The following is a 24,972-nucleotide window of genomic DNA, read 5'->3' on the forward strand; positions in this document are numbered from 1 at the left end:
TTTCAGGATAACCAGGGATGGGAAGATTCACAAAAAGTGCTCTGGGAGGCTTATAAAATGGTAATACAAAGCTTCACACAAGCACCAACAGGGGGGAGAAGAAAGAAAGGGAATACGATATGAAGAGCTTGAAAAGGAACTACTACAACTAGAGACAGCAAATACAAATTTGATAGTCCCAGACCCACTGATTGGCCAACAGATGCAGCTTAAACAAAATAAGTTAAGAGATCTGACAGAGGGCAACGCCAGGGAATAGAACGCTGCCACTCCGAGGAAGTTATAGGAAGTAGGTGATAAAGCCACAAATTTACTGGCATGGCTAGAAAAACGAGACAGAGACCGAAATTGGGTACTGGAGGTCCAAAACATGAAGGGTGAACTCTGTACGAAGGGAGAAAGTATAGTAGAACAGATCTACCATAACCCGCACGATGGCGGACTGTGTTAAAACGCATGGATGAGATAAGACTTCCCATGCTCACACACGACGAGAGAGAGGTACTAGATAGTGACATTACAAGTGAGGAAGTCTGTGGTCTAGTGGAGAACTTCAATCGGGAAAGGCAGCAGGGCCTAATGGTGTACCTGTGGAACTATATAAAGCAGTGGCAACCTTCGTTGCCCCGCACATGCTAAATATGTTTGAAGAATCATTGAAGCAGGGCAGTCTACCAGAAGACAAAAGATCAGCAACAATAGTGGTCATCCCACGGCAGGGTAAACCACCAGAGAACTGTTCCTCCTATAGACCAATATCTCTGCTAAATGTAGAGGCGAAGGTCCTGGCTAAGGTAAAAGCCAATATACTTACTCAAGTATTAACAGGCCTAATACATCCAGACCGGTCATGCTTCATGCCTAAGCGCAGCACTAGATTGAACCTCAGGAGTCTATATGGTGTGATGCATGTAACCAAGCTCAAACTAGACGAAAGTGCCATACTTCTGTCGCTGGACGCCCAAATGGCATTAAATAGCATAGATTTGGATTATTTGTTTGCAGTGCTGTAGCGCCTTGATGCCAAGTTAAGGGCCTAGATCAAGCTGCTCTATACGAACTCAACAGCCAGAATATGAGTCAATGGTACAGTGTCCAGACAAGTGAAGCTCTATAGAGGCACGAGGCAGGGATGTCCTCTCTCCTCTATGCTATTTGCAATTCATTGGAGCCGCTGGCGGCATAGGTGAGAAACGGCCAGATATTAAGAGGCATAAAGATAGGAGAGGAGTGGCATAAAAGAATTTCATTATAAGAGGACAACAATCAAATGCTAGCAGACCATATTCAATGGTACACCGCATTCTACACATATTTCGGCTTTTTGGTAGTTACTCAGGTTACCAAGTAAACTGGATCAAGTCCTTAATATTTGTATTGACAGGAGATATGCTGATCTTATCGACCACAGTGAGTGCACTCCTGATCAAAGCCAAATTTAAATATTTGGAATGATGATCTCACTTACAGAACACAAATTCAGGGACAAGAACGTGACTCCCCAACTGTACAGATTGTGGAGTGACGTGGTACACTCGAGGAAATTGCCACTCTCTTGGATGGGTCGAGCGGCCATCTTTAAGATGATGGCATTGCCACGCCTATTATATGTGCTGCTAAATACTCCTTATAAAATACCAATGTGATTTTTTTTTTTAAATAGATGCTTAACTGCGGCTACTGGTATGGGATGAGGTGAACTCCCGAATAGCACTCAGCAAGCTGCAGCGACGCAAATACGATGGTGAGATAGCAGTCTCAGATATGCGTAAATATTATTGGGTGGCACAGCTAGTTAAGGTCAACGACTGGGTATTTGCCAGCAGAGAGGAACCGGCGTGTCGAGTGGATAGATGGGCAATAGGACAGAGAGGACACCTGGAGGCTTTATACAATAAAGGATCACATGGGAAGATTGCCAACTCACACGCAGACGACGGTCAGAATATGGAGAGAGGCAACAAGATTTCTGGGCTGGGAAGGCAAATTGACGGAACGGACCCCCCTGTGGTACAGCGACCTTCTGAAGGAGGTGCAAGAGTTAAAAGGATTCCGGGAATGGGCACACCTGGGCATAGTCTCTGGGGCACATCCGGAAGAGTCAAGATATAATAGACTTCTAGAGGCTGCAGGTCGAATATAAAATGTCAGATACTGAAAATGTTTGATATTTTCAACTGAGGCATGACCTAAGGGCACATGTTAAAAAGGGGGAGCAAATACCAGAATATGCGCTGTTGGAAGATAGACTCCTAGTGGATCCCATAGAGGATAAGGCAATAGCTTTAATATATAATAAAATGATGAATAATACCCCAGATCCACTGGTAGCCCAAAGGGGTCAATGGGAGAGAGATGTAGGGACCTTAGAAGAGGTTGACTGGTTGGAAGTTATACAGGACCCAACAGAGGTAGCCATTAGGGACCACTTCAGACTAATACAACTTAAAATAATACAAAGATCATACACAACCAGATTGAGACTTTTTCGGACGGGCAAGTGGGATTGAACTACAAGCATAAGAGGATGTGGTGATGAGGGCTCCTTTTTAGGTCTCGCTGAGTCAGCGTGCATGCGCTGCTCGGAGATACATTTAGTAGGTGAGTTTTCAAAGTGCTGCTGGCTGGCCAGCGCGCAGCCGGCCGCCAGCATTCTTTCAGGGGTCATTAGAACTGTGATGACTTTCACTTTTGCAAAAGTAAAGAAATAGAAAAAAACATCTATTTCTTTACTTTTGCTATAATTGCGGCACCCGCGCTTTACTTTTAGTTTTCAAAGTAAAGCGCCGGTGCCGTGATGCTTGTTCTTGTGCGCGCGGCCAATGCTCGTTTGGTATTCGGTAAACGTGTCCCTGAATTTAGCACGCGGATCAATTCCTTGAGAATGATCAAGTTGGGATTCTAGATTATTTAGCTCATTTTCCAAGAGCTTTGTAAATATCTCGTAATACACCACCACTTTTTGGGATACAGTAACTTTAAAGGCCTCCCACACTGTAGTCAACATCGGGACAGAGTTCACATTGCGCTGGCTCCCCCTGTTCCATATTTCTCCCACCACCCTCCCCCAAGCTATCCCCTCCCCCTCAATACCAACCACCCCCCTCCACCTCCCTCCCCCACCATTGGACACGTAGGCAGACACCCACTCTCCCTACCTGGTATGGGCGGCTCCCACCCCGCATTCACAGTCTGGCGCACCGATCTCCTTTCAAGGACACTGCCCATGCGGCTTCCTCAGCAGTACCTGACATTGCCCCCACGTCAACCCACAGATTCACCCCTCCAATCACAGAAACCCTGTTTCCCCCTCCATACCTACCACCGATACCTGAGACTCATGTTGCTCCTCCCACTCTGATCCAACAAGGGGACCCCCCCACACACAAACCCCCAACTCCCCCTCTCGCTTCTCCATCTGTGCGGAGATCCTCGCTGACTCGCGACCTCCTCCCTACCCCCCGCCCAGAGCTTCTTTAATTGCGGCCACCGCCTTCACTGTCAACAGGGGGAATGACGAGGCACCCTTTCTGATACCCACTGTACTGAGCCAAGTGCCCTACAGCAAGTACTTCCATTTGCCGCACTGTTTATGTTGACATATCTCTCTACATTGTTACACCCCCCCCTTCACTCTCCCCCTCCCACCTCCCGTCCCCCCGCGCCCCCCACTGGTGTATCGACTACGTGGTGATTTCAATTTTGAATCATACTGTGCACTCATCGCACTACTGTGTTTCTGATATCTAATTAAAAACAAGCATTGGCATAGCCAATAGGTCTAGCTTTTGTGACCTTATAAGTGTTTAGCCATGCAACAGTTGATGTTGTTGCATCAAGGATATTGTGCTGCATAAATAAATACTTATAAGGTCCCAAAAGCGAGACCTATTGGCTATGCCAATGCTTGTATCACATGCTATGGAGTTGCTCAGGGCTACAGAGAATCTGGAAAGGGACGATAAAAGTGATGTCCAGAGTGTTAGGGCACACAGTTCCATTGGAGGCAAAATGGCACAAATTGACCGTATCAGAAGCTCTGAATTGGCCACAATACAGTAAACTATGGCTAATGTTAGCCGATATGATGGCAAAGAGAAATGTAGCTAGAATGTGGGGCAACCCACCAATACCTACAGTAAGGGAATGGGAGCAAGACCTGGACTGGTGCTGTGCTGGAGAGAGGGTAATCCATCAGGGACGGGGATGTCCTGGTAAATGGGATAAAGTCTGGGGGAGCTGGGCGAAATACAGAGGACTAGCAACATAAGGCAAAATGAAGACCACAGGAGACCGTGGAGGAAAAAGTTGGGATTTACACAGAAAGGTGATCAGAACTGATAGCTGACCATACTTAAGAAATCGGTATTCATTAGATGGGCCAGATGTTGTGCAAAGAGGGAAGTGAAGAGGGGGGAACCAAATTGACCTATATTTTTATTGTATAGCTATGCATTGTTACACCGAACTTAAAAAAAACAAAAACAAACAATGCCAATGCTTTCGCAACTGTGCAATGCAGGCAGGAATATATTATTCCATGTTCGTGCATATCTGTGATGACGTATACGCATGCATGGGTCACCATGCATACATGCACATACAAAACTATGAAAGCGCCATTTTATTTATTTATTTTTTAAATACCATTTCAAGATGGACAACACCCCTTGGATCAGTAAATAACATTTTACTTATGTAAAAGCTCTTTCTTTTGTAAACAGAGGGGCCCGCAGCAAATGCCAGATGCAGGGCCCAGGAAATATTGTGCTTAAAGAAAAAGTAAAAAATAGTTCCCTGAATGTGAGCAGTTGAAGGATGCAAGCCATCCAACAAAAAAGGTGGTAAAGAAGCTAGGCTCCAGGGAAGGGAAAAACAAAAGAAATCCATTGAATAAGAAGCAAGTGAATTGGGCTGACAAGAAAGCCAACCAATGGTTAAGCAATAGACTGGATGGGAGAGCGAGGCTGAAATAGCAGGGAGGTCGGGTGTGGACAGAAGCACATTTGGCAAACAAAAGCACAGAGGAGAAAGTTGGACGTAGTGTGGGAGATAAGCACACGGCAGAAACAACAGCTGGAGCCCACATGCACTCTCGTTGTGCACTTCACACATACAACAACAACAACAAAAATGTTCCAGAAAAGTAGGCACTGGTGGAAGTAGAGACGCAGTGAGTCAGGTAGTAAACAAGCTATGCTTCACTGGAGTGACAAACAGGAGATGGACAGGCCAAAAACAAATAAGACCATCCAACGAAAAGCAAGAAAATAAAACTGGCAAAACAGAAAGCCAATTGAAATAGGTACTAGGTCAGCTACGAAATGTCCTCAACAGTTTTTCGCAACCAGACAGCTATGCCATCTGGCTTGATTCGACCTAAACATTGTACATCCTTCTGTGTTGAAGACCATACTTGCTCATTTAGACTGGCCGTACTCTAAGAATATAAACAACTTGAACAACTAACCAAAGAATCCAAACTTCACTTTTTGGTGGTTTTGAAGAATATCCTGAATCCAACATTTAGAATATGGGGAAAAATCTTGATGCAAGTACTACATAACATTTGCGTTTGTACTTGCGCATTAGAACTTTGTCTACAAACCATTCCTTCAGCCATGCTATGTGAAGTTGCCATATTTAGCCAAGCTGCTTGGAAGGTGCAGAGGTGGTGTGTGCATAATTCTAGGCTACTTCTTAACAAGATCAATACATTTCTGTAACTACATGACTTGTAACAATTTTTGTTTTCAGTGTTTCTGGTGTGTATTTTTGTGTTGTAACTTGAAGGTTATCCTATGATTACGTCTTATGGCTAAGGCTTATGCAAAATAAGAGTAGTTGCTACAGTAAGTCTACTGGGTTGAAACTACAAATATGAACGTATTTTGAACTAAAACCAACGTAAAACGCTTAAAATTTCGACTATTTTATTCCCAAGATGTGGGTTACTACATTTAATAAGGTTGGTGACTATTACGGCTTTTCCCCCCAAATTGGTCAAAGTAAATTTTTTTTAACCTGCACGGTTTTATTAGGTAATAGCCCCTTATGCTACAGCACCTGAAAATAGCGTAAACAGACTTTACTGAAACTGGACGGAACGTACAGCAGGTTCCTCGCAACGTTAGCATTATTTTTTGGAACTCTAATTTTAGCTGATTGTTTTCCTCCGAGAACAATCATCAAGAAAGTAAACACGTTATTGTGAATCGCTGATTTCAAAATTTAAATTCAAGTCAAGCAGCGGCTTTTTTAAAGCTCTTAACCACAGTGCGTTCAAAGCGAACAGCTGGCACTGCATTTAGGATACCAGCAACGCAAGCTTCCTTTAGTCTGATCAGTCTTGACTTGGACATTGGAAGATACGGATTACAGTGTACACTTTCCGAAGAACAAAACTCCAAACAATATTTTGGGAAAGCCTACTAAGCACCTTTTTTTTACTTTCAATATATTTTGTCCGATGAACTGAGGGGGTTCTTGTGGTCAACAGTAGGCACCACTGGACTTTCTTTGAGGCAGATGAGATGAAGAGTGCACTGTCAGGGCCTGGTGAAGGGGGTCTTCAGCACTTGTATACGGAGGGCGCTGGGGTTTATTATCTTTTTTTTTTACAACAATTGAGGGACATGTATGGGGAAGAATGACTCACCCATCCTTGATTGTCAAATTTTGGATAGTTTTCCCTTTAGTAATCAGTGGTAGGAGTGCGGGGAGGAAGGGGGGGGGGGGGGGAGGGCGGTGAGGGGATTGGTGTCCCAATATTTATTCTCAAATTTGTTTTTTTTTATTGGAGTCGAGGGAGGTGAATGGGTTATGGGAGATACTTTGTAATGAGTATTCAGATTCCATTTTTTTACATTCTTTGCGGGAGTATGGAGTCGGTTGTGTAAAGGAAGGAAGTTATGAGAGTGTTAAGGAAGTAAGGAACTTGGTGTTTGAATACCTCAAAACGATCTAGTGATGCAAACAGGCCATGGGAGTTGCTTGGCATCTATGCTGCTGGGGAAACCAACAAGTCACAATTCTGAGTAAGTCGCACAAACTCACCTTTAACCAAATTTAAGATAACGTAATACCGGTGTTGATTTTTAGTTCCCATGAACACTTGGATGCAGTGCTTGCTTCAAGGCCATGTGTTTCTCTTTAATATTCTTTATATATTTTTATAACGTAAAATTAGACAACCCTACACACTGCATCCCCTGCGGAGATGGGCGCCTGAGGAGGCATAAAACACTTCGGGGTTGGGGCCTCACGCACATCTGTTCCCCAATTTCAATTTAAAAATTAAAGATTGCACCACCTCCCCCAACTCCTGCCCGCCCCACGAGGGATTGCAACCCCATCTAGTTATAGATAATACACTGTGAAGGAAAATACATGTTAAGGTATGTGTGCATGACAAATATGCTCAAGCGCAGTATAAACTTTATAAGGTGTCTGCCACAGTGCACAGGCATCTTGGCAGTGAAGACATTTGTAGAGCACCAATAGAAAGAAGTGATTTCGAATGACAGTGAAGACACTTGTAATGCACAAACAGAAAGTAGGGATTTTAAGTTAAAAATTAAATTTTATCTTCATTTTAAACAAAAACACAGTGAAAAAGTACTACTTCCCACTTAACTAACAACCATGTGTTTCATTTCTCCCCATTTTTTTTTTTAACCAAACAATGACAAGTGCTTCAGCAACCTGATTAGGCTGTACACATGGCATACACCTAGCTACAGACTACTGAATCCAAGCAGTGTACAGTAAGGGGCCTTTTTACCCCCCAATCGGGCAAAGAATTGAAGATGTATGATGGAAACATGTAATAGTTGATTTTAACACTCACCTGCAGGTGTGATCATCACTGACACTGGCAATATCCTTCCCTTCTTTGGGAGCAAAGACCAAATCATTAATATATCCAGAGTGACCTTCAATGACCTGTCGATGAGAAGGATACATATTTCACACCGAAAGCGACACCTTTCATTTGTGTTAGTGGTTTATGTTACTTGTGCTAGAGGGACGCTGCTTCAAAGCGAGGAGTTCAAAGGCAAAGAAGGGATGAAGAAGGTGAAAGTGCAAAGAACATCACTACTCTTAGAACTGTATGTATAACAAAACCAGGTGGATCTAGAGAGCTCTTCTGAACTTCAAGCTGTCAGGGCTGAGGCAGAGGTGACCTAGTAAGATGCTCCGGAGGGTGAAGCATAGAGGGTGGTTGGCTTTGCCTCCAAAACAACTGCACTGTGGCTAACAGATTGCCCATAGGTTTTGTAGTACAGGAAGGGGTCAGATAGGCACTTGGTTTCTAAGGAGAGCACAAAGCGCTCTGGTGAAGGAAAGGGCTGCCTGACTATGGAAATCTTTGTAGGTCAGGCATAAGACTGAAGAGGATGTGCCCCGAATGCCAACAAAACAGCACACATTTCATGGCCAAAGATATTGTCAGACCCCTTTAGGCTGAAAATAAGTTAGGAAGCATTATGTTCTGCTGCAAATTGGTGTGCAGCCTTGCATAAAACGTATTGCAGTAATTGAGCTATGACGTTAACCTATGCAGGAGTCACGAGTTACAAGTTTGACTTTAGAATTGCATACACAATGGCATAAAGGACAAGTTTTCATCAAATACTGTCAGGTAATCTTGGTTGCTGTAGTGGAATTCAGAAACAGAGAATAAAAGTTCCAATCTTCTGTTATGAAGACATTCTTCCATTTACTTAGAACACATTTTATGCAGCTCTGGTCAATTGATCAGCTAAGGACTTAGATACCATTTCATATAACAGGCAGAAGACATGCATTTTGTCTTACGGACTATCAAGTTTAGTCAATATCTATACACACCCCAAAGAGTATGGTCAAGTCACATCACAATGATCTCCACAGTAGAAAGCACCAGAAGAGACCATTCCTGCTTTAACTGTGGGCTTGCATTCCTCTGCAGAGGTACAGGCAACACTCCAAATCCACTGCATCGAGTGGGAGGGTTTCCTTCCAAAGGCGTTTAAGGTTGCCGACTACAGGGGCGAGCGAATGGAGGAAAAACAGCTCAAATTAGCTGCGAGCGCAAGGTGAGCTTTTTTCCTTTATTCTCCCTCGTCTGCGTTGATAAACACCCCCACTCCTTGTCGTTTGTTGCGCGCACCCCCGCTTGTCGTGGTCTTTTGCCAGCACCCCCTACCCCACCTCTTACCGGCACTGGGCCACAAACTAAGCGATCGCCCCAGACATCAAAAGCCCTAGCTACGCCACTGCACTGGAAGTCGCTGTTCTGCTCTCCACTGATTGCTCATTTTCAAATTAAATGATGAAATATTGATATAAAATCAGCAATAACTCCTTACGGTAACTCCCAAATCATTATTAGGTCAAAACAGCATTGCTGTGTCTGGATTCGGCATGTTGGAACACCACCAACTGACTTTCTAACTATTGTCTTTTTGCAAACAAAACCCTCAACAAACACCCCCCCTCCCCAACAATCAACTAAAAAGCACCTTTGTAAAGAATCCACAATTTTGTAAAAATACAGGCAAAAATAACATCCCTGCCTCCCCCCATAAGGTTCTGTGCTGCCGGTGGTTAACACCAAAGAGAGAGAGCAACAGGTTAGCAGGCGGCAGAGGGGTTCGCATTCGCATCCTCTGTTGCCTGCCTGGTAATGCCACTGCACATGCACAAGCCTCCCCTCCTGTGCAGACAGCCTGTATCCCGCCTCACTATTTAAGAAGAGAAGAAGTGGCTGCCAAAGGGATCTGCAGTTCTGAGCACGATTCGGGCTCTCTGACAGGACCCGTTCTATTGGTCCTACCTTCCTACTGTAGCACCCTGTGCCCCGTGGACCCAGCTGTCTCCTCCAGACCGTTGCACCTTGCCATCAATGACACTCCACACTGTCAATATCCCATGGTGTCCCCAGCCGCCATTTGCCCTCCTCTCCGGCTATTCCTCTGCTCACCCAGCAGGTCTCTTCCCCCCCCCCCCCCCCCCTCCACCCCCTCCACCTGTGACTCTTCTGGAATTCCTCGCGCCCCACACATATCCTTCTTTGCTTCCCTGTTTCTACGCTGGAAAGCAGGTTGCCTGGTGTCAGACAGAGCAGAGCTTTGAAACTGAAATCTGGACTCGCTAACCTAGACATTCTCCTGTTCCTAGGGAGGGTGCTGCTGGAGGCTGCCATGTCACAGATTGGTTCAGCAGAGTCTCCAGCAGGGACAGACCACAGGCGGACTTCTGTCACAGGTAACTTTTCGGCATACCACAAAAACACTGCAAATTTTAAAGGGGTGGCCATCAGCTTGTGCTTATTTTGCCACAAATCAATGGGGAACGGGGAAATAGAAGGGGGGTGGGGGGGGGGGGGGGGGAGGTAGGCGAGAAGCTTCATTTTACAAAGCATGTGCATCCATTATGAAGAAATGTTTGTATTAATATTATAATAGCTGGATAACACCACAGAATGTGCTACACAATCTGGGTTTTATGGAAGAATATGCAGTATTGCACAATTAGCATTTTCTGGTCACAGAATTCAGTGAGCTAAAGCTTCAGCGTTAGATTCAGCATTCTAACATACTTTAAGAGCCTTTGGTCATATTGTAACTTATGAAACTGAAACTTTAATGTGCCTCCCATTAAGTGAAAGGTCCTTAGGTATGAACCCTTTCTCCCAGGTTTGGAAGAAGGTGTATGGGGGGGGGGGGGGGGGGAAGAGACCAAAGACCAAAAACAAAAAAAAACCACCGGCAATGGGGGGCTTGGGGTGGCATTCAAAGAATGACCACCCCCGGGCAGCTTTGGGCATGTGGTTTCGCCCAAGAGCGAGCGCGTGCAGGCAACGTGCCTGCTTTAGAACGCAGCATTTTAGAACGCTGCGTTCTAATTACTGTCAGTTGGGGGTCCCGAAGTCAGGTAGGCAGGAAGCGCGCTTGTTTTGTGCCGCTCCTGATTGATTTATTGCCACTTTAGGAGGCTTTTATGATGGCTGCAGCAGCCGATAAAGTGAGGGAGGCGCTGAGTGTTGTGCCAGGCAGGTGCCCCTGCTGTTTTAAGTCAAGCTTGGACTGGATTAACCCTTAAAAGGAGGGCTTCCTCAGAAAGGGTGTCTGCTGCAGTTATTGCCTGCACAATGTCAGACAGTTCCCCCAAGGTCGTGCCTGGAGAAAAAACTAAGTCTTTGAATAAAATATCTAGAGAGGCTCCCCTGCTTACTTCCATACAGCATTCAGCTCCTCCGATTGTAGTGAAATGTTGGGGGAGGGCTCGCACACGCTCTGCGAGGGGCAGAGGGGCTAGGAAACCTGCCTTTCTTAAAGGGATATCCAAGATGTCTGAAGGTGTTGACATTGCTAATAGTGAGGTGTTGGCACCATCTAGTGGTGATGTTCAGTTATGCGATTCTGGCGATGTTCTGAGGAAATTTTCTGGAGAACTGTCTGTGAGGCGTGACATTCCTATATTTAATACAAAAATGTTATCTACCGTTGAGGCTTCCGCTTCTTGCGACCGGCCACTTTCTCCCGTCATTTCTTCCGATACCAGTAATTTATCGGCAAATGGTCCAAGTTTACCAAAGATTTCCCTTGCAGGAAAATAGAGCTCCTGTTGTGTCTTCTGGTTTGACTTTTGACTTTCCCTGTCAGGGAGATGAATAGGACTGTTTGTTCAACCTCTGAGGTTGGTGGAACAGATGTTAGCCCCTTTAGGTCAGCGAGTGAGCCTCCTGGAGCGGGTGGGTGGGTTTGGATGGAAGGGGAAGATAAAGGCAGTCTTGCCAGTCTTGCGGTGCCTGAACCTCACTTGTCTGCAAGTAGTGGCGGCTTGCAGGCCAACCCTGTGTCAAGATTGCGGAAGGGCATCAGGTGCAGCGAGTTTCCAGCGTCTTGCTCACCTTTTCACACAGTGCCTGGTGCCTTTCAAGGATCCCACATGTCTGCAAGTAGTAGCGGATTGCAGGCTAACGCTACGACAATGCTGCAGCAGGTGCAGCGCACCGCCATTGAACAAGTTTCAAGCGTCTTGCTCGCCTTTTTCTACGTAGGAAAAAGCTGTTGAAGAAAGGATTCCAAATTCCTTACCTGATTATAGGCTCTCCCAGTTCACAAAAGCAGTGAACTGGAGGGTTTTGGACGGTGGTGTGAGGGATGGGGCTCAGCCTTCAGGTAGTGGTGTTACACAGAGCTCTTACGATAACGACGACTTATCAGAGCTAGAGGAGGGTGAGATTACTAATCAAGAAAACCTTTCTAATGACCGTTTTCCTTCCAAACAGGGGGGGGGGGGGGGGCTTGTTAATCAGATTTCTCGGGCTAATATTTTACAGACCCAAGAATCCGAAAGAAGTTGGAAGCGGCTAGAGCGTTTTTCCAAGGCCTCGGACGGAATAAGTACAAGAAAACGTGCAGTGCTGGACAAGTCCCTTCAAACGGGTGGGCAAATTGGTGGCAGTGGTTCTCAATCTAATGTTCGAAATGTAAAGCAATCACAGTTCCTGAGAAAATCACGGGTGCTAAGGTCTGTTGTCATTGTGAATCTACAAGTTTACAAGAGCAGGTATCCCCTAAAACAGATACAGTTCCAGATAAGGCGTCTGGCTCACTTTCTCAAGAAGAAAAGGATGCCAAAGAAAAAACTACAAGTTTAAAGAGGTTGCCCTATATGGGGTTGTCCATGCCCTTGGGTTCACATCTAAATAAGCATACTAAAGATAAGATTTGGAACGGGGAATTTGTAGATGCTTTTAAGCTACTACATAGAGAGCTTCAATCTAAAGAAGGTTCCAGGGAGGAGGCATGGAAGCTAGCGAGGAGACCCAGGGTTCCCACTAACATGGATTCCTGGTCCTCAGCCTTTCTGATTTTTGCAAGTGTTTACTGTGAAAGGTTTCCGGACCCTTCGGTCTCAATTTTAAAATATTTGGATACAATCAGAAAGGCTCAGGCAAAATTTGGAGGTTTTGCATGGTTACACTATGACAAGGCGTTCCGAGCTCGTTTAGTGCTAGTTCCCGAAAAACACTGGGGCGAAGTAGATAACGAGTTGCAGGTTCAGTGGATGTATCCCCAGAGGCCTCCTCCTGCATTGCATACTGTCAGTGGGCTAGCTGTTACCCCCCAGCCCTTTCTTAATAGACCAACTCCGGGAGGGGTGGGATCATGGGCTAAAAACACAGCTTATGCCACAGGAGCCTGCTGGAATTTTAACAGGGGATTCTGTTAGAAGAATCCATGCAAATACAGGCACGAATGTTCAAAATGCGGTGGAAAACATGCTGTTACAATGTTTTAGCGAACAAACCTCCAGCTTTTATACAAGTCAGGGCAGAGGAAGAGGCGCCCCTGTCCAGCCTCCTTTCAAAGGCGGTTACACCAATTGATATTCCCAACTTATGTAAGTGGCTTAGGTTTTACCCTCTAAGGGAGAAAGCTTTAAAAATCGAGTGGGGGGGGTTTAAAGAGGGCTTCAAACTCGGTTATCTGGGTCCTCCGCAACGTAGGTTTGCGCAAAATTTTAAATCTGCAAAGCAATTCCCACAAGTAATTGCTAACAAGTTATACTTTGAAATTGCTGAAGGTAGGATAGCCGGCCCCTTCCCAATCTTATTGTTTTCCCTTTAGGGGTGGTTCCCAAGAAGACGCAGGGAGAATTCCGTATGATTCAACATTTGTCTTGGCCTCAAGGACTATCGGTAAACGATTTCATAGCCAAAGAGGACACTGTAGTGCAATTCGCCTCAGAGGATGTAGCTCTTGATTTGGTAAAAAAGGCCGGCTCAGGAGCGGAGTTGGCAAAATGTAATATAAAATCAGCTTTTAGGTTGCTTCCAGTACATCTCAAAGACTTCGAGTTACTGGCCATACATTTCCAAGGACATTTCTTTGTTGACAAGGTGTTACCTATGGGATGTGCAGTCTCCTGTCAATTGTTTGAAGATTTCAGTTCTTTCTTACAATGGCTTTTCTCATTAAGGTCAGGCTACATGCATTATCTGGCCGATTTTCTTTTTGTTGGTAAAAGGGGCTCACGATTATGTGGTAAGGCCCTCCAATTTTTCCAAGCAGTGATGCAGGAATTAGGCGTGCCATAGGCAACAGAGCAAACAGAGGGACCAGAGACTTGTCTAATATTTCTAGGCATAGAAATTAATACAAAAAAAAAATGGAAGCCAGGTTACCAAAGGTAAAAGTGCAAGAAATTGTGCAGTTGCTGAATTATGCTAAGGCGGCACGAAAACGGACTATTTGAGATGCAACGGTTGTTGGGACATTTGAACTTTTCCTGCAGAGTAGTAAAAGCTGGGAGATCTTTTTGCAGGAGGTTGGGTTTTGCCATGGCTGGCGTGTCATTACCACATCACAGGGTCAGAGTATCTCTTCACATGAGAGCAGATTTTGAGGTCTGGTTGATTTTCCTGAACAGTTTTAATGGTGTTCCTACTAGGTCCGTGGACAAACATTTTGTGTAGTCTATACAGATATTTTCTGATGCTTCAGGATCTAACGGTTTTGGACTTAATGGGATGGAAAATGGTGCGCTAAACCTTGGCCTCAGCACTGGATCATTGAGAAGCGCAGTATGGCATTCTTTGAATTTTTTCTCTGGATAGTAGCACTGTCAGTCTGGGGTAAGTTTCTAGATAATAAATCTGTGCTCTTTCATGTTGATAACAGAACTGTGTTTGATCTGGTCAGTGGTCAGAAAGCAAGGGAAAAACGCCTGCTTCAGTTATTGCAGAGGTTCATGCTGAGTTGCTTAATGTTGAATATAACATTTAGAGTTAAGCATATTCCCGGTATGGACAATAATATAGCATATGTGTTCTCGTTCCCAGTGGCAGAGATTCCCTGGTTTGGCACCCACAGCAGATCCAGTAAAGACTCCAATTCCTCAGGAGCTATGGCTGCTAGCGGACTGACGATAAGGATGTTGGTGGAGCACTCTCTTGCTATCAGCACACGCTTAGCTTACAGGAGGGCATGGGCAGAATTTCTACAGTCAGGTGCGGCTTGTCATAATGATCACACAGGCTCTTTACTACGTAATGATGACATACTGAGTTTTGTGCTGAGCAACATTGATAAAGGCATAGCAGCTACCACCATTCCAGGAAAGCTTTCAGGAATATCTTTTTACGGGAAATGTTTTTGGGGTTATGACCCGTCTCTGGGCGAGTTGGGCAGAAGAATTTTGCTAGGTTGGTCTAGGGTGAATAATCGTGGGACATTACTGCACAAGCCTATATCTCTTGACTTATTCGAAGGGATTATAACAACGTTGCCCACACTTTGCTAGTCCAAGTTTGAAGTTGCGCTTTTTACACTTTGCATGTTATGGTTATCTTGTGGTGCCTTTAGGGTATCTGAACTTTTAGGAAAGCAGTTTATTCAAGGTCTAAGATATTCAAATGTATCCACATCATCGGATTCACTAAGAATTCATTTAGAGTCCTCCAAAACAGATTAAAGTGGTAAAGGGGCTACTGTGGTGTTGCGGAAACTTAGCGGTCAGCTATGCCCATGGTTCGCCTGGTTAAAATTTCAAGAATTTCCTCATTACCCTAATAGCAACTGTATTTTACCAGGATGGCACCGCGCTGACTGCTTCCCAGCTTTTAGCGGTACTGAGGAAATCTTTGCTGGCATTAGGGCTAAATCCGTTAGATTTGGGTACACATTCATTTTGCATAGGAGCTGCTTCAGAGGCCGCCAGGAGGGGTTTTCTCTTTACAACAGCTGCGTCGACTTGGCCGTTGGTCATCAAATTGTTGTTTAAAATATGTTAGAAATTTTAATGGAATGTTAAAAATCCAATTTGTTCTTGCTAACATGTATCTCTTTCTAGGTCCCCACATACCTTCATCACCATCCATGGCAAATGTGTGGATTGTAGGACACTCTTTCATCAGATGGGCGACCAAACAAGCAGACAGCAGCCACTATGGTGCAAATTTAGGTTTTAGTTTTGAGGACACGGACATTTTATGGTTTGGTAAGAGTGATATGAAGTGGGGTCAGCTGTTACCCAGTTTGAATGAGTTGGCTTCTTCTAAGCCTTTACCCAAGGTGTTATTAATTCATTTGGGCGAAAATGATTTATTACAGTTGTCTGGCCAGGGACTCCTTCTGGAAGTCAAAGCTGACTTAGCCAAAATAGTGCTTTCTTGGCCCAATACAAAAATTGTATTTACCGCACTTGTACCAAGGCGGGTTTGGATGGGCGCCGAGAAGTTTTCAGCCATCGACAGGGCCCGGCGTAAATTTAACAGAGAACTACGCCAGTTCTGCCTCATCAACGACATTTCCTGGTTATCACATGATGACATCGGTAAAGACGTCTTTCAATTTTTCAGATCGGATGGGGTACATTTAATCTTCATTGCAAATTAATTGTACATTGTAAATATCAAAGATAAGTTATCTTATATTTTGGGACTACGTCCGTGGGGTTGAAGGTTTGCATAAGCGGCTTTCCTTCTTGTTTGGGGACATATACGATATTAAAGAATTTTTGTTCTCTTGCAATGAGGATTCTACGTTTTTTTGGGTAAGTGCTACGGCACAATATCGGATTATGATTCATTTCAAACAAGTTAAAAAAGGGGCGTGGGGGGACAGGAAAAACGCCTTTACAGGGTTTTTTCCTGGTGGCAGATTGGGACGGGATTGAGGCAGGTAGGAAGGGTTGGGGCAGGCAGAATAGCTTAGGACAGAAGGGAAACAGAGATAAGGGGCTGGGGTAGAGGTTCCAGGTGGGGGAGAATTGGGGATCTATGTGGGGGAAAAATTAATGGAGGAAATCTCTTGGGGGATCAATATGGGGGAAATTTCATTGGGGGATCAGTATGGGGATTTTTCATGGGGGATCATGGAGGGGTGGCGGGGGCGGGGTATTTCCATTGAAAGTCATTGATTGCATTTGATTCTGTTTTGTTGTTGCTAAATAAAAGCGACCTTTTAACCCTCATCGGTCTGCGATGGGATTCATTGCCTGATGGGGGCTTGGGGGTGGCATTCAAAGAATGTCCACCCCCGGGCAGCTTCGGGCATGTGGTTTCGCCAAAGAGCGAGCGCGTACAGGCAAGGCGCCTGCTTTAGACCACGGCGTTTGAAAACGCCACGTTCTAATTAATGCCAGTTGGGGGTCCCGAAGTCAGGTAGGCAGGAAGCGCGCTTGTTTTGTGCCCCACCCACCTTCCCATTTTGCATACAAATTTTTATAGCTGCATTTTTCCTGTTGGGGTTCTTTCCCGGTTTCCTTGGTATTTTGTCACCTTTTTCCATTAGAGGCAGATTGGGACGGGATTGAGGCAGGTAGGAAGGGTTGGGGCAGACAGAATAGCTTAGGACCGAAGGGAAACAGAGATAAGGGGCTGTGGTAGAGGTTCCAGGTGGGGGAGAATTGGTGATCTATGGGGGGGAAAACTTCATGTGGGAAATCTCTTGGGGGATCGATATGGGGGAAATTTCATTGGGGGATCGGTATGGGGATTTTTCATGGGGGGGGGGGGATCATGGAGGGGTGGCAGGGTATTTTCATTGAAAGTCATTGATTGCATTACGATTCTGTTTTGTTGTTGCTAAATAAAAGCGACCTATTAACTCCCCATCGGTCTGCGATGTGATTCATTGCCAGAGGCTTTGCACGCCTGTTTTTATCCAGTTCATCATAAACACCCTTTATTACTGAGGGTCCTTATTCATTTACATACCTTATATTCATTCTTGTCATGAAGGTCTGATGTGAAGAGCCTTAATGTTTTATCTGCTGCTGCAGTACAAAACCTAAAGAAAAAGAACATCTTATTAACAAGTGGCAGCTCTGGTACTCGGTCTTCAGTGCATGCTACAGGGTTCCCCACTCTCACCCACATCACTCTTTTACTAATGTGCGAGGGCCTTGCATTGGGGCCTAAAACTTGGCAGTGTACAATGTGCGAGGCGAGAGGGACAGCGTGTTCCACCTCAGGCTCTCTGCCTACATCAGGCCCAGTGCGGCCTGTGCACCCTCCCTCCTTGATCTGAACATGGAATGCAGAGCTCAGCTGTCAGAGGAGAGAGGCAAGATTGAAAGGATGTAGATTGCAGTCCTACACAAGGCACGAGATGTACACGCAGAAAACAAATGTCTCAGCTGTTGCTCTCAATACATAACTGTGCACCATTACTTTTTAATTTTTTGTGGTCATGTTTTTCTCTCTCTAGTTTAAGTTTTTCCCCCACTCTACGCTGGACATTCTGGCTCCGGGGGTCTGATTAGCCTCAATATTTCCACCTCATTTAGGCCTTGGGAGCTGTAATATTTCTCCCCAATTATTACGGTATGGACTGGTTTATAACTCCCTCCTTTATTCCTCTACTCTGGAAATTGTTTTAATCTCCACAAAAGCTCTTCTACCTTCTGGTGATGGTCACACATGTAGGTAAAGGAAGTAGTGGAAAGCTTAAAACGGAGTGTTATTTCTCTCTTCGGGGCAGCTTGAAGGATTAATGCTGCAGGTGTTCAGATGGTAGGACGATTCACAACTCCAATACCCCACCAAGACTGCCCCATGCAATGCTTGTGTCTCCTCCCTCTCTTGTATGCCAAGGAAACACTTGAGGATTCAAGTGTATTTTATTATAGTCCTGTGTCAGACTTGCATGTAAAAATGGGACCATTTACTGTTAGAACATGTGTATAAGCACAGGTTTTAGAAACATGAACTGTTTGAAAGGTAATGCTAACACATGTTTGTTTAATCATCATGTTTATAACACCATTCAAGCTAACAAGGCAGAAAGGGAAACCTTCCTACCACTCTAGTGCGAGTGTTGTAACCTCAGCTGCAAAGGAAGATGGCCTTGCAGAGACGCTTTGGAAGAAAAGAGGACAAAAGAGGTATTAAACTCTGCAAACCACTGCAAAGTGGCACTGTCTGCACGTTTTTGTAGCAGAGCAGCAGCAGGGAAGAAGTGAGCCCTCCTTGCTCCATAAGGCATCCTTAGCAGCAAAGCTATACAAGGCGTTGGTACAGGGATGGAGTTAAGACACATGGAACGATTCTAGCAATGAGAAGCTGAAGGCCCAGATTCTGACGGCTGACCGACAGCATGAAGTACCCTGGGAAATTATACGCGGATTGGCATAAGAAACCTTGGAGAACGGATACAGCCATTTAAGACTGGATGGTTGAAATCAGACACGTTGAGTAAAGAATAGACTAATATGAGGGATGTGTGATGAAATATGATTGGAGCCTTCTTAACATTTGCTCTAATTTGCATATCATTTACCGAGTTGTTTATAATAATTCTGATCATTCTGATCTAATCTTTATGTAGACTAGTGCTGCATAATAAATAACCATACAACGTTTGAAATAACAATCAGTGTGTGTGCGCCATTTGGCAACCCTCTAACACTTCGCTTTATCTTCCTCATTTATCATTCGGGTCTTCGAGTTAGCGAGGACAGAAACCTTTCCATCTCTAGCCTCCGCTTCCGCCTGTCTGAGGACATACGATTTCCACTTCTTTATTCAAAATAAATAAGTAATAATCATTTAAAGTGAAGTACACTATACAATTAAAATGTCAATGTTTAAGTTGGGTAAGATGCAACACCATGCTCTTTCAAGAGTTACACCTTAAAAGAGTAAACCTCAAAAGGAAAGGGTACAAAAACTATTTTTTTTTTTTAAAGGGTACATTTCTAACACCTCCTTACTAATTACCACTCTTACACTCTGCAATTAACCATCAGACATCTGAGACAATTTATAAAACGGTTATGCTACATAACACCCATCGAATCTCAAGCCTACCACCATTTTTTTTTTTACAGTAAACCTTCAGTCAAACATTGCCAGAGCACACAGCCCGGGTGGGGATGTTACATCACAACTGTCCTCTCCCATGAGAAACAAACAAACAGCTCGAAAGGCAGCTCTTTCTCAGTTACCACGGGCAGACAGTGGTTCCACAGCCATCGTCCCCTGATCCTCCAACGCCATGCCTGCTGGCTGGACTAGAACGCGGTTTCCATTGACGGCAGTGGTTATCCTGGACAACAATACGGCTGGTATATTAACTTCCAGGATCTGTGAATAGCCTCGTTCCATCCACACGGGCATACCTCCAAAACTGTAGTGGCTGCACTAGCTTTTACAGTGAATCCAGGAACTGACTTTAGGGAGCAAGAACTTCCGAAAGGTGTTTGGAATCGTGCAAGGTCACTAAATGTGGAGGGGGCCCCCTCTCCACCACCACCGGATGTACTGGGGAATATTCGGTGTCATTTGTTTAATCGAATACTGCACTGTCATAATTTTGAAAGATGATTGCCAGTGTTAAACAGGTGGGTTGCGTTTCTTTACATCCCTCCATAGCATTTTCCATCCATCTTGGGGCAGCTCCCCGTCTCATTCGGGTCCCCATCTTAACTCATACTCCCGCTTCCCCAGGGTCAGTGGTAAACTCACTGGTGAATTGAATGAAAGATCCATCCCTTCATACCTTTATAAATCGCAATCAATCCCCCCCCTGTTTATTATCCTGTTGACTCCTCCTAGCTTCACCACATTCGACCACTCGGCGTTTCTTTAAGACTAATCTAGTTCTTGCTTGTTTCCAGACTTCTTTCCCACCCCCGTTTTCAGCAGTCTGAAAGCGAGTTCCATCAAGTTTGGGTGAGTGCCCCCCCCAACTGTGGACCCACACCACAAACGCAGCTAGCTTCATCTCCCGGAGTTACCTAGACCTCCGCTAGGGCCCCCAGTCCCCCTCTCATTCTCTCCAATGGTGCACTCACTTTAGCTCATTGCCCCGGCGCTCATTCTTTATGTGGTCCTTGGTCTTCTGTGGTTTGGCACCGAGGTTTCATTCAGACACGCTCATTCATCCACACTTTCACATGCCAGCAAGTCCCCGAGACCCATTGTACTGCTAGAGCCAGATGTCCTACTCAAGACTGAAGGAGGGGGCAATTTTGCATGTTCTTCCCTCGAAGTTATTCTCTTCTCCCCAGGCACCAGGCACTGCTCCCTCTTCACTTGAGGAGTGCATCAAACCCCAAAATCACTGCAGGTTGTGGCAGGAGTGACACTGTTCGGGGCGGCCCAGCTGGCCATCTAGTTAATCAGTGGCCTCCCACCTTGGCATCCATTGGCTCAATTCCTCGAAGGTGAACACCTGCACACCACAGAAATGCACTACTTTCCAGATGGCAATGTGTCTTCGTGTCACTGCTCCCACACCACAGGACGAGCTGCTTCCGCTCATCTTGGGTGGGTGTGTAGACTACCTTCGACGCAGTGTCTCTCTGAATTTAACTTAGACTTAATTGAGTTTGCCATTGGTGACGCTTGGTCTGTTGCTTAGCACGGAGCGAAATCCTAAGAAATGTAGACATTTATGGAGCGATCTCTCTCAGCGCATTCTGCTGGCAAGGCAGTGTGCCACGTTTAGTACAGAGGAGCTCTATACTCCTATCAGACACAGCAGCTATAGGAGCTAATGCCTCAGAGAAGACGAAATTATTTCTTCAATCAGCTGTAGTATTTTAGGCCACTGCATCTTAGAATCAATCACATGGAAATGAAGGTCACTGACCTTTGGAGGCACATTTTTTACTTTTATTCTGAATGGGGTCCAATGGAGTTGTTGCCAGATACCTAGCGATGCTGGCAATTACATTGGTATACTCTGGCATTTCAGTTTGTTTTACAACACGCACCAAAGACTTACTCAAACCCACTGTCTACAAAACGTGTCACTGTCAGGACCTTCGACACTCGTCTATCCTTTCCTGCAAAAAAGATGCGCCATCCATCCATCCGCCTGCCTCTAAATGGAAAGTACTACTAGAAAGACTCTGAAATCGACATCACTTATTATCAGAAATCATTCAAGATAATTCCCATTCAATTGTTTGCCAATATTATCCTGAAGTGGGATCCTCTCCACCTGTATTTGAGTGAAAACATGTTAATGCTAGTTCACAGCTCATTTACTAGGTAGTCAGATGTAAAACAGACGAACATGCAGTCAAGAATGGGGCAAGAATAGCCGCACTCCAGCCAGAATATAATTCCATGAACGAGTGCTCCACTAAAAAGGCATTTGGGGATCTTTCATTGGTAGTGCCCGGCCAGTGAACAATATATGTAATATTATTTTTCTGGATGATCAGAGATATAGACAGAGAAATCAGCAAAGGTATTTCAGCACATATTTTTTGTTCGAGGTCTGAGAGCGCACCAACAAAAGTAAGCAGTTTGCGACGAATGATGGGTGCATGTATCCATACATTTGTGCTCCCTGTTCTGTGGCTGAAAACGATAGGAAAGACAACCCAATGTGACAGCAGGCAATGAAAGGAAACTCTAGCTGCAGAGTGTCTGTTCAGGGGAAGACATGCATTTGCTTTAGGTAGAATCAACCTAGTACCTGATTAGTGGCGGCAGTGCATCACGTCTGGTTTCAGGACTCCACGCGATTGCATCCACTCGAACGCCATGCTGAAATGTTTTTAGAGTCTTATAGACAAATGCTTCCACTGAAGAATCCTCCTCCTAAAAACAGAATAAAAAAAAAAAAAAAAAAAAAACACAAAATGGTTTCCAGTATAATATACAGGTTAACTTGATAAGTAAATGCTAAAAGCTATCAAATATACAGTTGACTCCCCAGTGTAAGCAGGGGAACAGTTCTAACGCTTTTAAATAAACACAATGAATGAAGTTTTGGACATGCAATGTAAAATATGTCCTCCCAGTCGGAGACCAGCAGAAAGACAACAAGCATTGGTAAAGCCAATCAGTCTGGTGTTGACTGTCAGCCTCTTGTCTTTGTCAAGCTTTGTTTTTTTGCCTTCTAAAAAACATATAATTCATTGTAGTGAGAGCACAAGGGCCATCTCCAATATTAACCTCACAACTGCAAAAATATTTTGGGTATCAAAAAGCAAAACAATGCCTTAGTAGTCACTGGCCATGTGTGTGCAGATGTGCACCTTCCGAAAGAGCAAAATGGTCTTTGATTTAACATGCTGTTTTAAATATAAATCATTGCAGCGGGAGCTGCCGAGTCCTCGTCAATACTTAAAGGAAAAAACAACTGGAAAAAAAGTTAAAATATTTTTGGGGTTCTTGAAGCATTTATTCCCAAGCACTGTAGGCAACTACTTTGAATGCGGGTGTGCACGTTGTGAAAGGGCAGAATTAGATTAAACTGCTAGAGAGCAATGTGACTAAACTGCCATCTGAAGAATCTAACAAAGTAAATCAGCAGATCCCATCTCATTTGAATACCAGATAATAGGAAGCAACAATACACATTTGAACATGAGCTTTAAAACATAAAGATGGGGGGGGGGGTTCAATTAAAGATACGCAGTTAACGGAGCATACAACTATATCCTACAATTTAGCATGCATAAGCTGCATTATTAGCAAGAGAATCCTCTGAGAAGAAAACATTAGGCCAGAAAAGCTGCAAATGTGAAATTCAATGTTTCAAACAGATATAAAGATAAAGGCAGAAAAGGTGGAGGTCAGGTCAGATTTGTGCACCAAGTATGTTTGTACAGACTTCACTAACAAGGTGTAGTTGGAAATGTCGAACACACAGATTAGTGTTATCAATACAAACACTGTGGCACAGATATAAAGAATAAGGAACATTTACTGATTTCTAAATGCACAGGAAAGCTTGACATGCAGGAGAAATTAGCCTGAAATGGTGTGCTCACCGGGAACCTACAGATACCAATAACTATGTAGTTGTTGCCTCCATATGCAAGCAAACTTCCTTCCTCTCCAGACTCGAAGGGATTGAATTCCACTACGTGTACGTAGTCCTCACAGTCCACGGTGTAGGCAGGTACCCTAGAGGCGTCCTGCTTCATCGTCTGTTGTAAAGGTGATGTCTATGAAGAGATGCTGAGGAGGAAGAATTGGAACAGGTCAAAGACATGCAGGTTTTGAATATACATTCATAATAAACTACTAAACTCGAGGCAATTGTGTTCTCCAGCTACTTTGGCAATGTGGATGTTTTTACAAGTGGTCTTCTATTGTGGCATTGGGGCCAGCTTCCCTGTATGGTGCATGCAGCGGATCTATGTAACCAAGCTCAGCAGCTGGTCTCTGCAAATGTGGATATGGGTGGTGAGCATTTGGTCATCAATGAATGTAAGCAATAGTGCTGCTACACCAGCAGATAAAATACAGTGCATTAATCAAAGTGAAGGATGAATGATAGCAGGGAGGAGTCTGGCAGTCTCACCTGTACTGGTCATCCAGTGGGTCACACCCAGATGCAAAGCATGAGACAATCTCATTGCTCTCGGTTGAGCGCCAAAGATAAACGTTGGTGTAAAAAAGCTGGAGCAGACAGAAGGAAGCAGTCACAGGTGTCACCGCATATGCAGTACTTGTCAGACATTGCCTGGTAATTTGTCCCTTCCCGAGCACCACCTGCGATGCATGTTCATCTTTACGACACACCGATACCAGAAGCTTCGCAGCAGGTTGCAGGAATGGCCAGTTCCATTCAGAAATTAAAATACTTTATTAAGTGTAATTAGTAGTAAACACTCCATTAATTTGTCTTCAAACTTTACTCCAAAAGTATATCATAGTTGGACAGAAAAATAACATATGAACTAAATCATAACCACTGATAATGCAGGACCAACATTTAGAATCACTAGTTTTATTACATTTTGAAAGAGATAGTAGAGTGATACACAAATAATTTTAAATAAAATACAATGTTTGTGTTACATTTGCTCCTGTTGAAGTATTCTGTAACGAACTAAATCTTATGCCAAAATGTAATAAACCAACAAATATTAAAATATTGCTCCCCGAGTAAATCAGTGTCTGATTCAAGTCTGAAAGGGCTTACGGCCGTCAGGCATTTATAAATAACAGAAGCCTTAGGATTTTCCCGGATTTAGCTGAGACGCAAGAGAAGGAGCATC

The 24,972-nt window shown here is 44.4% G+C and overlaps 1 protein-coding gene across 1 annotated transcript in view; it reads right to left on the reverse strand.

Annotated features, from left to right (window-relative positions):
* Positions 1-24,972, reverse strand: part of NUP37 (nucleoporin 37) — a 125,703-nt gene that overhangs the window by 70,805 nt on the left and 29,926 nt on the right. Inside the window, exons 2-5 of the mRNA XM_085653227.1 lie at positions 23,737-23,926; positions 22,434-22,558; positions 17,717-17,789; positions 7,850-7,944 (exon numbers count right to left, since the gene is read on the reverse strand). Coding sequence (XP_085509353.1) covers positions 7,850-7,944; positions 17,717-17,789; positions 22,434-22,558; positions 23,737-23,892 — 449 coding nt within the window. The 5' untranslated portion in view covers positions 23,893-23,926. The remainder of the gene's footprint in view (positions 1-7,849; positions 7,945-17,716; positions 17,790-22,433; positions 22,559-23,736; positions 23,927-24,972) is intronic.

This window comes from Triturus cristatus, chromosome 4_1 (genome assembly GCF_964204655.1).
Source record: "Triturus cristatus chromosome 4_1, aTriCri1.1, whole genome shotgun sequence".
Taxonomy (NCBI): Eukaryota; Metazoa; Chordata; class Amphibia; order Caudata; family Salamandridae; genus Triturus; species Triturus cristatus.